The 13,606-nt window shown below is 43.3% G+C and overlaps 1 protein-coding gene across 2 annotated transcripts in view; it reads left to right on the plus strand.

The window, feature by feature from the left end:
• LOC135733858 (uncharacterized) overlaps positions 1–13,606 on the plus strand; it is a 37,550-nt gene that overhangs the window by 1,920 nt on the left and 22,024 nt on the right. For both annotated transcript variants that reach the window (XR_012336434.1, XM_065252636.2), the window contains exons 2-6: positions 1,429–1,773; positions 1,864–2,220; positions 2,579–2,680; positions 5,733–5,819; positions 13,226–13,318. Coding sequence is in view for 1 of the 2 variants with exons in the window: in XM_065252636.2 (XP_065108708.1) it covers positions 1,429–1,773; positions 1,864–2,220; positions 2,579–2,680; positions 5,733–5,819; positions 13,226–13,318 (984 nt within the window). In the remaining variant the exon portion in view is untranslated. The remainder of the gene's footprint in view (positions 1–1,428; positions 1,774–1,863; positions 2,221–2,578; positions 2,681–5,732; positions 5,820–13,225; positions 13,319–13,606) is intronic.

Consider the following 13,606-nt stretch of genomic DNA (forward strand, 5'->3'; position numbering starts at 1 on the left):
TGACCACAAATGTCAGCAGAGGCAGAGATCACATTCCCTTATTTTATCGCAGATTAGATGCAACTGAAATACCAATAAATGCATTTACATGAAGATGCTAATAAGGAGAATCAATGAAGGTGAACTGTTCGTTACTGGAAAAGACTACTTCGTAAATGTTGGGTTGTATAAATCAAAGTCTATGGTAATACATTTTTTTTCTGTTGTGTGAAATATAAACAGCTCACAGTACAAATAATTTAGCACCAATACAAAAGTTATTGAAATATAAATCTCATAAGTCAGTAACAAGTTGAAGAAATATAAAAGTTTTCAGAATTAAGAAGTCATCAGCTGACATCCTGGGCCAATGAGCATTAAGCTGTGTCTTTTTGTCAAAACAGTCAGTGGAGAGCAACTGCGGCAGACTGTAGAATCCGTCAAGCCCGCCTCTCTATCGCAAGTTTTTTGGCTCATGTCAGCACGACATCAAAGCAAGTCACAAGTAACTTGGACAGTTTTCTTATCTGCATGCATCTTGCAGCGATCACCGGTGATTGATTATGCGCCGAATTTGCTCATCTCAAACGAGCCCCTTCTTCTGCCTTTGTGATAACTAATCCCATACCTGCATTTGAAAACTTCAATACTAATGTATCATTAGAAATGCAATAAAAAGTGAAAATATACATTTATTCACAATTTAATTTAGCCTCCAAGACAGCATTTTAGAGCTTTCGGACACAGCCTATACACTCTCAGAAATAAAGGTACGAAACTGTACCTTTTCTGTCACTGGGGCTGTACCCTTTCAAAAAGTACAGCTTTGCACATAAGGATTTCATTTAATTACCTCAGAAGAACATTCTGAGACCAAAGAGAGCTTATTAGTACCTCAAAAATTCATATCAGTATCTCAAAAGTACATATTGATACTAAATTTTTACCGGTACATATCTGTACCTAATGGTCCATACAATTGCCTTTTTAAAGGGTGCTGCCCCAGTTAGGGTACATATTTTGACTTTTTTTCTAACAATGTAGGGTCCTTAATGTACGGTAATCTACCCAAAATTGCATTCTGTTTTGTATTCCTGTAAAGATACCAAACGGAAACTTAGGGTACAGCCCCAGTGACAGAAAAGGTACAGTTTTGTACCTTTATTTCTGACAGTGTATGTACCTACCATTGTCTGTATTCATGGTCTTTTCTCGTCTTTGCAACATCTTTGTTATGTGTATTTGATACTATTTACTCATTAATCTGGGGAATAAAATTATTTAATTACTGTTTCCTGTCATCCTCCTCGTCCTTCCTACACATTCTGTGACCTCAGTGAAATACACAACCAGTTCACAAAGTGAATATGTACAGAGAACCTAATATAATCTAAAGATTTGTTTAATAACTTTATTTTATGAATACATTCTTGTTTATTCTTTGTTTAGGATTAACATTAAAAGGTTGCTTTAGTCCTCTGGTTGTTCCTCTGGGAGGTTCAGTGGTTCTTCCCTGTTCTGTTGATTCACTCTTACCACTGGAGGATCTGGAGGTGGATTGGAAAAGACTGGACACACAGACTCTCATTCATCTGTATCAAGATGAAGATATCAGACCAGAGGCTCAACATCAGGATTATCATGATAGAGCTCATTTCTTCACTGAAGACATTAAACATGGAAACTTCTCCCTCCTGTTGAACAATCTGACAGCTGAAGATGAGGGACAATACACATGTAAAGTTTACTCTGGACAAGAGTCTGGAGAAACTGTGGTGGAAATTAAACATGTTGGTGAGTTTGATACATTTTTGGTTCATATTTAATAGATTTTAGAAATACAATGTAATATTAATTTATTTGCTCTGATATTAAAACTTATAGAGCGTTTAATAGTGTCAGGATCAAGTCGCTCCTTTTCTGCATCTGTGGGTGATGATGTCACTCTGAACTGCTCTGTGGACTCTCACATCAAACCTGAAGAGATTGAAGAGGTTTCTTGGAAGAAAACAAATAAAGGCGAACCCATCACAGTTCTTCTTTATCAATACAATGAAACTTTACCAGACGCATCAGATGAGCGATACAGAGACAGAGTTGAGTTCTTCACTGATGAAATCCACAGAGGAAACTTCTCTCTTAGACTGAAGAGAGTCACAACTGAAGATAAAGGAGTTTACATCTGTCAAGTGTTTACTGGAGAACTTTCAGCCAACACAACTGTAAAACTGGAGATACTGGGTTAGTCAATAAAAAAAGGAAAAACTACACAAGCAGCAGCCTAAACTAATACATGTTTATTTTAGTTATTCAGTCGCATTCAGATTTACAAGTAGATTTTAGATTAATTATTTGATTTATTCATTTCAGTCATTGATATCATTGCCATATATTGTTATGCACCACTGTAGTTGTCTATATATATAAATAAATATATACAAATATATATACATGTACATATACATATGTAAATGCCTGATACTGGGCTTCTGCATGATGCATCTAAAATATTATATGGCACTAAAACAGGTCTCACAATTTGTGCTATTTGATAGAGTTATGTGCAGTTAATTTTGTAATTCATTTTTATATGTTACAGGTTTTTCTACTTTACATGTAATAGTGTTGATTCTCTGTATTACTGCATATGGATCTGCAGTTATAATCTACTCTCTTATCTACTGTAGATCACACAAAGAAGGTATGTTACTCAAGTATAATATACTTCATGTAAGTTTATTTGGAATTGCAAATATTTTATTTAATTTATACAATGTAAAAAGTTGGATCTATGTTAAAAAAATTACTTCAATTCGTTTTTAAACTTACATTTCCCACTTAACGTGAGAAAATTTAAAGGTGGTGTGTGTACATTTTAGCAGGATCTGGTGGAGAGATTGCAAATTGCAACCAAAAACTCACCCCTCAATTTGAAGATGCTTAAGCCGAAGGGATACTAGGGACGTCCGGGTATGCGTGCCGTCCGCGCGGACCGTCCGCGTGCTGCCCAAAATTTGAGACCGTGCGGACAGTGCACGTACATTCCCCGTACAACAGGGCATGTGCGTGAAAATATTTAGACAGCACACTCCACTACAAACAATTATACAAAGGAAATAGACAGCATTTACACACACACTATCGTTTTTCTTCTTTAATTTTTACTTCTTTCAAGAACAGAAAGTTGTGGAGCATGTTCGTTACCATATATTTAATTTCTGTTCTTTGTTGTTTTGTTGTTTGTTCTAAACTGTGTTTGCAATGGTGGATCGGCTACGTTTCGTCACCCATCCTAATGTTTTAATGTACTGTAAATGTCGCCAAATCAGTGCTGACGGCCTGGTAGAGTAATAATTTGAATAAGAAATCATTTGTATTGCGTATAGTGTCAAACGCGGCCATCGCACCCTAACCTTGGCATATGACGACACTTATTTAACAGCTGCGGCATTATGAAAACATCCTTAACGTTAATACAGTTATTAAAAGCACTTGAATTGTAAACCTAATGGCTGTCGATAGAAACGTGCTCTGTAGAACAGTTTGTCCGTTTAGGGCTACTACGGAAACATGAAGGCGACTTCCATGTAAGTGGACCAGTCATGTTTGTAGATAAAATTGTCTCATTCTAAAGTATTTTATACAATACAGTTCATTTAGTAAGGTCTTTATACTCCACTGATAATATAGTTCCCTTTTTGTCGTCCACTTGACATTGTGTCAATGACGACAGTAGAGGTGTGTTCTTGAGAGCCAATCTGGTTTGACATGAATATGAAACGGCAAAGAAATTGCACAAATTGTATTTGTATGCTAGTTTCCACCTTGCCTGCATGTATAAAAGAAGACAGCATGCCCCATTCATTCGCTCTTGTTCTTCAGAGCTTGCTGGTTTGGTTTCTCTTTCCAGTAAATACGAATAAGTTTACTGTTGGCATGACGGCCCAGCAGTGAATTAGTTTTTTTTTTTTACATCCCCTGGGCACTTCAGCACAGCAATTTCCACACAGAACAAAGTCCTTTATTTCTGTGGTCTTGTAGTGGTAGATTTCTCTCCCCGCTGACGGTAACAATAACTGTCTTGGTTGTCTGGGACACCAGTATGATGAGGCTGCATTTGGGGAAAGGATAAGCCCTCATTGTGAGGGTGTGTCTATTTCCCACGCTGGGAATTCATCTTTTAATTCAACGTCTGTCAGTCTGGCAAACAGCGCAAGTGATATGATTAGTGCGAGTGATTCATTGCCGGATAAAACCTTCAACCCTGTTTACCCCAACACGCTTGTTTTCAGTCATGGACGTTTCTGTTTCCTATGCTGCGAATTCATCTTTTAATTCAGAGTCTGTCAGTCTGGCAAACGGTGCAAGTAATATGATAAGTGTGGGCGATTCGTTGCTGGATAAAACCTTCAAACCCGTTCTCAATAAATAGAGGGCCCCTTTTGAGCTCCTGGGAATGCTGATCTTCCTCATCTTACAATGAAGAATGCTCTCTTGGTTGGGCTTGCATCTATTAAGACCGTGGAGGACCTGCAACCACTCTCTAGCCCCTCTCAGTGCCTGGAGTTGTTCAGGGTGTCTTTTAAGTCGACCTTGACCCAGCTACATTCCCAAGGTTACCACTATTTCCTTAAGGATCAGGTGGTGAACTTTTGGTGTGCTGCACCCTACTGAATATAAACACTCGAAGTATTAACATTTCCGACCAGTTCTTTGTCTGTGTTGGAGGACAGCAAAGAGGGAGCTGTCTCCAGACAGACAGAGGTTGGCGCACTGGATCACATATCCTTGGCGTACCGGTCTCAAAATCTGTTTTATCATTTGGAGTGAGTGCTCATTCCAAAGGAGGCGGGCCTCCTTTTGCGTACTGACACAGGACGCCACCCTAGTAGACATCTGTAGAGCTGCTGGTTGGACAACACTTAATACTTTAGAGCATCCTGCTTGGCTTAATACCCTTTCCCATGCTACCAGCATTCCCTTCTTGGAAGAATGGATTGGTAACTTTCCATCATTAGGCTTTTCTGGTGGAAACTGAGCGGAGCAGTTTTCATCAGCCCATACCTTGAGTAATCTCATCTGAACTATGCCAGTACTGTGACTTATGTCCAGTATTTTACTCCACTCTCCTAGTTGGGATTAGCTAGCACTTCCCAGTATTCCCAGCTGATATTATCTGCTAAACCTGCCCCACTGTTGCTACTGGTAGGGGTAGGTCTGGTAGGTCTACTCCAACTCCTCTTGGGCGAGGACCCCCTTACACTTTACTGGAAGGTTTTGATGTCATTTAGTGTTCAGTTTGGCACGTGTTGACCTGCCTGTGCCCACTTTATGGATGCCAAGATGGGGGGCAGCGCTGGCACTTCATATAGGCACCCCTACTGTCTTCATCGATACGACGTCGAGTGGATGACAGAAAGGGAACGTCTTGGTTACGACTGTAACCACGGTTCCCTCAGGGCACAACACTGCCCCAATCCGCTGACACAAGCCATATAGAGCTCCTCAGACACAAGCGAATAAATGGGGCATGCTGTCTCCTTTTATACGCGCATGTTTGGGCAGAGACTGGCATGCAAAATCATTGCCGTTTCATATTCATGTCAGACCAGATTGGCTCTCAAGAGCACACCCCTGCTGTCATTATCGACACAACATCTCATTCCCTTCATGTATATTATATTGCATTTCTGGCAAGAGTTACACAATGCAAAAAATCGTAAATACATAAACATATGTTTGTTTCTCTTTAGACACAATTCATCGTCTTCAAATGGTTCTGGTCTTCTGTCCAAATCTCATTATGTTCTTTGCTTTTATCTTCTGGGGTTTTTCTGAAGGTCAGTGTTTATGAAAATTCTCACTATATCTGTCAATTTCATGTGGGAAATCCTGCTGCAACATTGTGCTGAAATTTTTTAATCATTTACATGTCAGTAATTTAAATTATGTGATTATATCAAAGCACTGTCAAATGTCATGTGATCTGATTTCATGAATCAGTTCCCTTTCAGTCGGTCACGACGACGTCACGTCGTGACCGACGAATTGGGAACTCGCTTAGAGAGACCAATCTGCTTCGTATTCTACTAAAACGCCAATGAACTTGGCATTGAGATATTTGCATAATGCTGGCGCCGCCCCGCCAGGTGCCTATATAAGCAGCAGGTGCAAATATGGAAATTAGCTTTTTCGCTTCGAAAGCCGGCATTATCTGCTACTGAGAAGCTACTTGCTCTTCTGGGAACGGTTGCTGAAGTTGATTGACAAGCAGTACTAACATAGCGGACGCTCGCAGTATTCCACTGCTCTGCATCTTTTTTGTTTTGAGTTTAGTGTGTGCGTTGCCTCTCCCTGTGCGCATCATCAGCTGAGCACCTAAAGAGTGATTTCCCTAAAAGAGTGATACGTGAGAGCTCTAGTGTTAATTTTGTCACCTATTTTTTATTTAGTCTTAGTCTTAGTCTTGTGCATATCTTTTTTTTGTTAGTCAAGTTTTAGTCGACTAAAAGTCTCATCATTTTAGTCTAGTTTTAGTCAAAAGACAACTCGAGGTATCTAAGTCAAGTTTTAGTCAACTAAAAGTCTTGTCATTTTAGTCTAGTTTTAGTCAACTAAAAGTCTTGTTATTTAAGTCTAATTTTAGTCAAAAGAAGACTTAATATATCTTAGTCAAGTTTTAGTTAAAACATTTTTGTCTTTTTAAAAAGAAATTATTTCTGAGATTATTTCTGATAACCATTTTAGTCAAATAGGGTTACACACATCTCTAATATTAGTTAGACTTGTTGAACGATTTTTGTTGAATGCAACTTTGTTAATGGCGGTGACGTATCTCTATTGCATGTAAATTGCATCACCATTCATTCAGTGATGGGCGAAAGCACCCAGACAGCGATCAATTACTAATAATAAGCTTTTGTCCTCACAATATACTGTACATTCAGAATACTTGAATAATATAAGATACATCAACAATGTTGGTAAATAGCGAATGTGGATCAGAAAGACAAGCCGTCTAAGTTACTGAAGACAACAGGTACACGAGAATACGACACAAAAACGAGCTTGTCTGGAGTTATGACAGACACGCAGATTCATAATAAGAGCACGCAGTCTTTTTATGAATGAATATACATTTAAATATGACCTCATTGCATAAAATGTAGTAGAGACGATTGAAGACGAAAATGAAGAGAGATTTTATCTTAGTTTTTATTTTATGCAAAACATTTTAGTCTCGTCTTTTTTCGTCAACAAAAATGCATGTTAATTTAGTCTTAGTCAGCGTTTTTGAATATGTGTGTAGTCTCGTCATCGTTTCGTCTTAGTCATGGAAAAAAAGGTCGTTGACGAACATATTTCGTCTCGTTCCGTCTGACAGAATTAACACTAGAGAGCTCTGTGTCTTTTTAAAGACAGCTACTCTCTCGTATATTCGGAGATCAGCGTCCTTTTCAGGATAGCTTTTCGACCGTGCGATCTTGGATGCGAGAAGTATAAGGGCTCCAGTGACGGTCACGAGCGCTGTCTTCGTGCTTAGTCATCGAGCACTCCGAGGCTGCGTTCGTGGAGTGTTTTTGTTCTCTCTGTGGGAGCATAACCCTCTTGGATTGCGGAGATGACTGTCGTTTCTACGGGAACGCTGTCCGCGCCTTTGCAGTGCTGACGCCGCCATGGTGCGGCTGTCAAGCGCTCGCAGGACACTCTTCGCATCACTATGCTGAGTAGGATGGAGGATGCGTCCTCCACCTACCGGCCTTCTCATCCTCAGCCGGTTGAGGCTCCGGTGGAGACTGCAGAGTCATGTTCTACGATTTCTGCCGAATCCATTGGACCTCCTTCTGGTCCCGTTACTTCTGCGGGATCAGAGGGGTGTCCATTTTTTCCTCCGAGGCGGAGTCGTCCCGGAGATGGCGGCCGTGCCCGCGCGAGCGGCGGAAACGGTAGAGTTGGAGAGGTTAACCCCTCTCCGTCCGAACCGTCCCGCCCACATGATTGGTACTTCGGAGCTGCTCGGGCCTCTCGGTCCTCTCCTCCTGTGCCTTTCTTTCCCGACGGCACGAAGACCTGACGTGATTTGCGGCCGTCTCGGACGTTCAGCTTTCACCCCTCACCTCCCTCACCAACGGAGCCACTAAGGGCGGACGCAGACGAGAACAACTTCTTGAATGCTCCTGTCTCACAGACCGGCCTCTTCGGCGAGCCCGGGGAGTTGTACAGCTCCGCTGCGCAGACTGAGGCGATCTCCTAGGTCATGCCCCGGCGAAAGAGAGCTGCCCTTGGTCCACCACGCCGGCTCCTCAGTCTGCCTCTCGCCGTCGGTGTCCTGCGGCAGCCACCTCCATTCCCCTCCTCGGACCCCATCTCGGCAGCGCAGGGGAACCGGTCGTCAGCAGCTCGTCCCGCCCGCTTAGCCGCTTCCCGTAAAATTCGGGAGTTTAAGTGGCCAGTGACGGGCGACCCGGATTGGCAGAGGATCACTCTTCAGGAGATGGCGCTCTTCCCCCTGTAGAGGGTCGGGTGGAAAATCCTTGGTTTGCATATGTTCCACCGGCTGTTTGGCCGGTACCCACTTAACCACACATAAGAGTGCATTCCTCTTCCCTCTCTAGGTCTCTGGAGGATCGAGAGAGCCGTGAGCGGGCACACACCAGCTCCCCTACCTCTCCTCTATCGCCAGCGGGTGACCTGAGGAGTCCGAGCTCTCCGCTGAGGAGACCGGACCACCAGCACCCTCATCGGAGTCTGCGCTCTCCGCAGAAGAGACCAGACGACCGTCACCCTCAGCGGGCTCAGGTCAGTGTCACGCACACATACTGTAGATGTTTATGCTGTCATAGCAGACGCACCGGCAGTCCCACCTGTCTCACTTCGCTGCCCCACCACGGGTACTTCGGTAGTGTCGTTAATTCTCCTCGTACGGTGTCTGGGTGCTTGGCTTCAGTTCCCAGCCCGTTTCGTTGGGTTTTACGCACAATTACCGGCACACCCCAAAATTCTCGGGCTTTCGTTTCACTGTAGTGAAAGCGTCCGATGCACACGTACTGCCGCGAGGGGTGCGCTGTATATCTGGGACTTGTACGCTCCGCTATGGAGATGCGAGGGAAGGATGTATTAGCCGACACCGACAACATTGCGACTGTTGCGTTATTTACCGTTAAGGTGGTTTTGCGCTCTCGTCACCTGTTGCATCTCGCTCGTCATCTCCTCCTTTGGAGTCAGAAGCATCTGAGGTCCCTTCATGCCATTTACATCCCGGGTTCGCTCAATACAGCGGCAGACGCGCTTTCCCGAGCTGCGCACCCCGGCAAATGGCGACTCCACCCCCAGACGGTCCAGCTAATTATGGCTCTCCTTATGGATGATTCTCCACTCGTGCTCACACAGTTCCTTGTCGTGTCACTCACTCTTCCTCTCTCTTCCTCCACAGGCAACAATTCGGACACAGAGGCACAGTTAAATGGGACCTGGTTTACTCTCACCTCGTCGCCAGCTACAGCCCACGGTAAGTACAGGATCCACACGACTCGTTTTCGTGGTGCTCACCCTTTCTCTCTATTTCTCCACAGGCAGCAGCTGAGACACAGAGGCACAGTTAGTTGGACTGGATTCGTTCTCACCTCTTCGCTGACTACAGCCCACGGTAAGTACAGGATCCACACGGCTCGTTTTCGTGGTGCTCACCCTTTCTCTCTATTTCTCCACAGGCAGCAGCTGAGACACAGAGGCACAGTTAGTTGGACTGGATTCGTTCTCACCTCTTCGCTGACTACAGCTCACGGTAAGTTACAGGATCCACACGGCTCGTTTTCGTGGTGCTCACTCTTTCTCTCTATTTCTCCACAGGCAGCAGCTGAGACACAGAGGCACAGTTAATTGGACTGGATTCGTTCTCACCTCTTCGCTGACCACAGCTCACGGTAAGTACAGGCTTCACTTAGTTCCTTCTTAGGTCATTCACTCTCTCTCTTTCTCTCTCCACAGGCAGTGACTGGGACACAAAGGCGCAGTTAATTCAATTTGAATGGCTCTCACCTCTCTACTGGACACAGCGTACCATAAGTACAGGTTTCACTCAGTTCCTTCTCGTGGTGCTCCTCCCGTGCCGATCGGGTACAGTGCGTTCTCCGTCTCTGTCAATCAACGGGCTTAAAGAGGTTGGTATTTAAATATAACAAAGGTGGCGGACTTACGACAATTTGTCTTTGCGATGTGTCAGATGGGGTAAGCAGTTCCTACGTGGCGTCGGGGGCGAACCCTCTCGACTAGCTCGATGGTTACAGAGGGGTGAAACGTCACACTGTCTCACCGGGCCGAGCGCTGCCCTCTCCTCGCTACCGTTAGGCGATCTAACACTGGACTGGGGCGCCACTTTGTAGAGACCTCTCTCTCTGCAACAGCAATTACTACACAGTTGAAAGCATCAACAATGATAGCCCCTGATCGTACTCACACATCTGCCAATTCTTCTGCTCAATGTCTAGACGGGGGAAAATCGTTCCGGGGCACCGCACCGTTGCTTTAGACCTGAAGCACGTTCACAACATATGATGTACTGATTATTCTAGGACCAGCAGCCTCTTCGTCCTCCCTCGACGAAGTGTGTGAAGGCGGGGGTTTGTCTGACAAGACACACAGCAAGACACAGCAATCCACAACAATGGAAACACTTCCGGGCGGAACCAAACTTCCCCAACTTTGGTTCCGCCCCTAAAAGATCGTCACCTTGTGACATCAGCAGAGGATGTCTCTTTGGATAGTTGTTACTATCGCCCTGGCTTATAATCGGCAGGGTATCTCTTGCCCCTTTAATTGAGAGCGCACTCCTCACGGAGTGTTGCCTCATTTTGGGCTATCGCTCGTGGTTCCTCGCTAACAGACATCTGCAGAGCTGCTGGTTGGGCGACACCTAATACGTTCATTAGATTTTACAATGTTCGTATCGAGCCTGTATCCTCTCGTGTTTTTTCCTCATCAGGGAGAGCACGGAGAGCAGACTTGCAAGTCGGCTTGCAGCCTCCGACTGGTGCTCCAAATTGAGTTTCAGTATGGAAGGTCATCAGAGCAAAAATGCGTAATGGTTTGAATTGCTCTTCCTCCGCTGCCTTGGCAGCCTTTGTTGCGGAGCATTGGCTGTCAGCCTTTCACTAGCTGTATCCTCGCGAACCTATGTGTCTGGCTCGGGCTCCACATTGCGTCCCACCGGGTTCCTTTGTGAGTATTTTCCGTGGGGTTAATCCTACTAGCCCACGTTTCCCTCAGCAGAGCACTGCTTTGCTTACACAGCCACGGCTGTCTTTATTCCTCAACTACGGTTGACTTTCGCCCACCATTAGCCCTTAACGGGGTGGTGGCTTCTGCAGCGTTCATATTAGTGTTAATTTTGTCAACTATTTTTAATTTAGTCTTAGTCTTAGTCTTGTGCATATCTTTTTTTGTTAGTCAAGTTTTAGTCGACTAAAAGTCTCATAATTTTAGTCTAGTTTTAGTCAAAAGACAACTCAAGGTATCTTAGTCAAGTTTTTGTCGACTAAAAGTCCCGTCATTTTAGTCTAGTTTTAGTCAACTAAACGTCTTGTCATTTTAGTCTAATTTTAGTCAAAAGAAGACTTAATATATCTTAGTCAAGTTTTAGTTAAAACATTTTTGTCTTTTTTTTAAAAAAATTATTTCAGAGATTATTTCTGATAACCATTTCAGTCAAATAGTGTTACACACATCTCAAATATTGGTTAAATGTCATAATCACCTGACAAAATACACTTTTTGAATGATTTTTGTTGAATGCAACTTTGTGAATGGCGGTGAGTATCTCTATCGCGTGTAAATTGCGTCACCATTCATTCAGTGATGGGCGATAGGAAAGCACCCAGACAGGGATCACTTACTAATAATAAGCTTTTGTCCTCACAATATACTGTACATTCAGAATACTTGAATAATATAAAGTACATCAACAATGTTGGTAAATAGCGAATGTGGATCAGAAAGACAAGCCGTCTTACTGAAGACAAGAGGTGCATGAGAATACGGCACAAAAACATCTACACAATGCTGCATAACAATAAACTTTTTAGCTGTTTGTGAAATATTAATCATAATGTGTGTGGGCTCATTTTACACATGAGACTCTTACTGACCTGATCGCGTATGCCTTTTCCATAGTAGAATCGCTGCGTGTGCAATTGTTGAAAAACCATATGAAGATTATTTGATACAAAATCCGATGGAAACAACAGAGAAATATCCATATTTCTCATATGTAATACGTTTGTGGACTAAAACTGCAAACGGATGATATATTGTGAACACTTAGCATGGAGACTTCAGCAGCGGCAGCGCGAGCTCGTTTGGAGTTATGACAGATGCGCAGTTTCATAATAAGAGCATGCAGTCTTTTTATGAATGAATTCACATTTAAATAGACCTCATTGCATAAAATGTAGTAGAGACGATTGTAGACGAAAATGAAGAGAGATTTTATCTTAGTTTTTATTTTATGCCAAACATTTTAGTCTCGTCTTTTTTCGTCAATAAAAAATGCATGTTAATTTAGTCTTAGTCAGCGTTTTTGGACATTGGTGCAGTCTTGTCATCGTCTCGTCTTAGTCATGGAAAAAAAGGTCGTTGACGAACATATTTTGTCTCGTCTCGTCTGACGAAATTAACACTAGTTCATATACCGCTCAGATAGGGCGCTTCCCAGTCGCTGGCACACGGTGGGGTTAAGGAACATCTAGTGTCCGGCCTTCTGCCTTAAAACCTAATTCTCCTTCTCCTTAAGTGGAACCGGAGGGCTTTATGCAGACACTGGAAGAGGTCAGCCCTCAGTGGGGTTTTGGTAGGGATTCCCAGTTCGTCGGTCACGACGTGACGTCGTAGTGACCGACTGAAAGGGAACGTCTCGGTTACGGATGTAACCCTCGTTCCCTGAAGGAGGGAATGGAGACGTCACGTCACGTCGCCACAGGGCTGCCCCCTGCTGTTTATCGGCCGGTCTCATTCTCCCGGCTTTCTCAGCGAAAAGAAGCTAATTTCCATATTTGCACCTGCTGCTTATAAAGGCACCTGGCGGGGCGGCGCCAGCATTATGCAAATATCTCAATGCCAAGTTCCCAATTTGTCAATCACGACGTGACGTCTCCGTTCCCTCCTTCAGGGAACGAGGGTTACATCCATAACCGAGACGTTCTTCCGCTTATACATTGTGTTTTGTCATTATTAAATTGTGTTTGTGTTTCAGGATCTGTGAATGAGACGATCTGCTGCTGTGCTCTTTATTTTCTCAGACCTCTCATGTTACTTTTTGTTGCCCCATACTTCAATGAGTTTACAGGTATGATTCACTTCTGATTATTGTTATTTTATCAGACAAGATAGTGGCATACATGTGCAGTGTTTTTAAAAGTCAGATATTCACGTCTCTGTCAGTTATTTTCTCAACAAAAACAAAACAGAAAAATCCCAGGAATGAGGATTTAGGGTCGGTTTCCCAGACAGGGATTAGTTTAAGCCAATTTTAACAAACATGCAATACTAAAAACATTACTTGTGTGCATTTTTAGGCAAACAAAGAGCACTGGTGTATTTTAATATATGATATGTCAATGCAAGTTGCTTTAAG

Source organism: Paramisgurnus dabryanus, chromosome 3 (assembly GCF_030506205.2).
Source record: "Paramisgurnus dabryanus chromosome 3, PD_genome_1.1, whole genome shotgun sequence".
NCBI classification, from domain to species: domain Eukaryota; kingdom Metazoa; phylum Chordata; class Actinopteri; order Cypriniformes; family Cobitidae; genus Paramisgurnus; species Paramisgurnus dabryanus.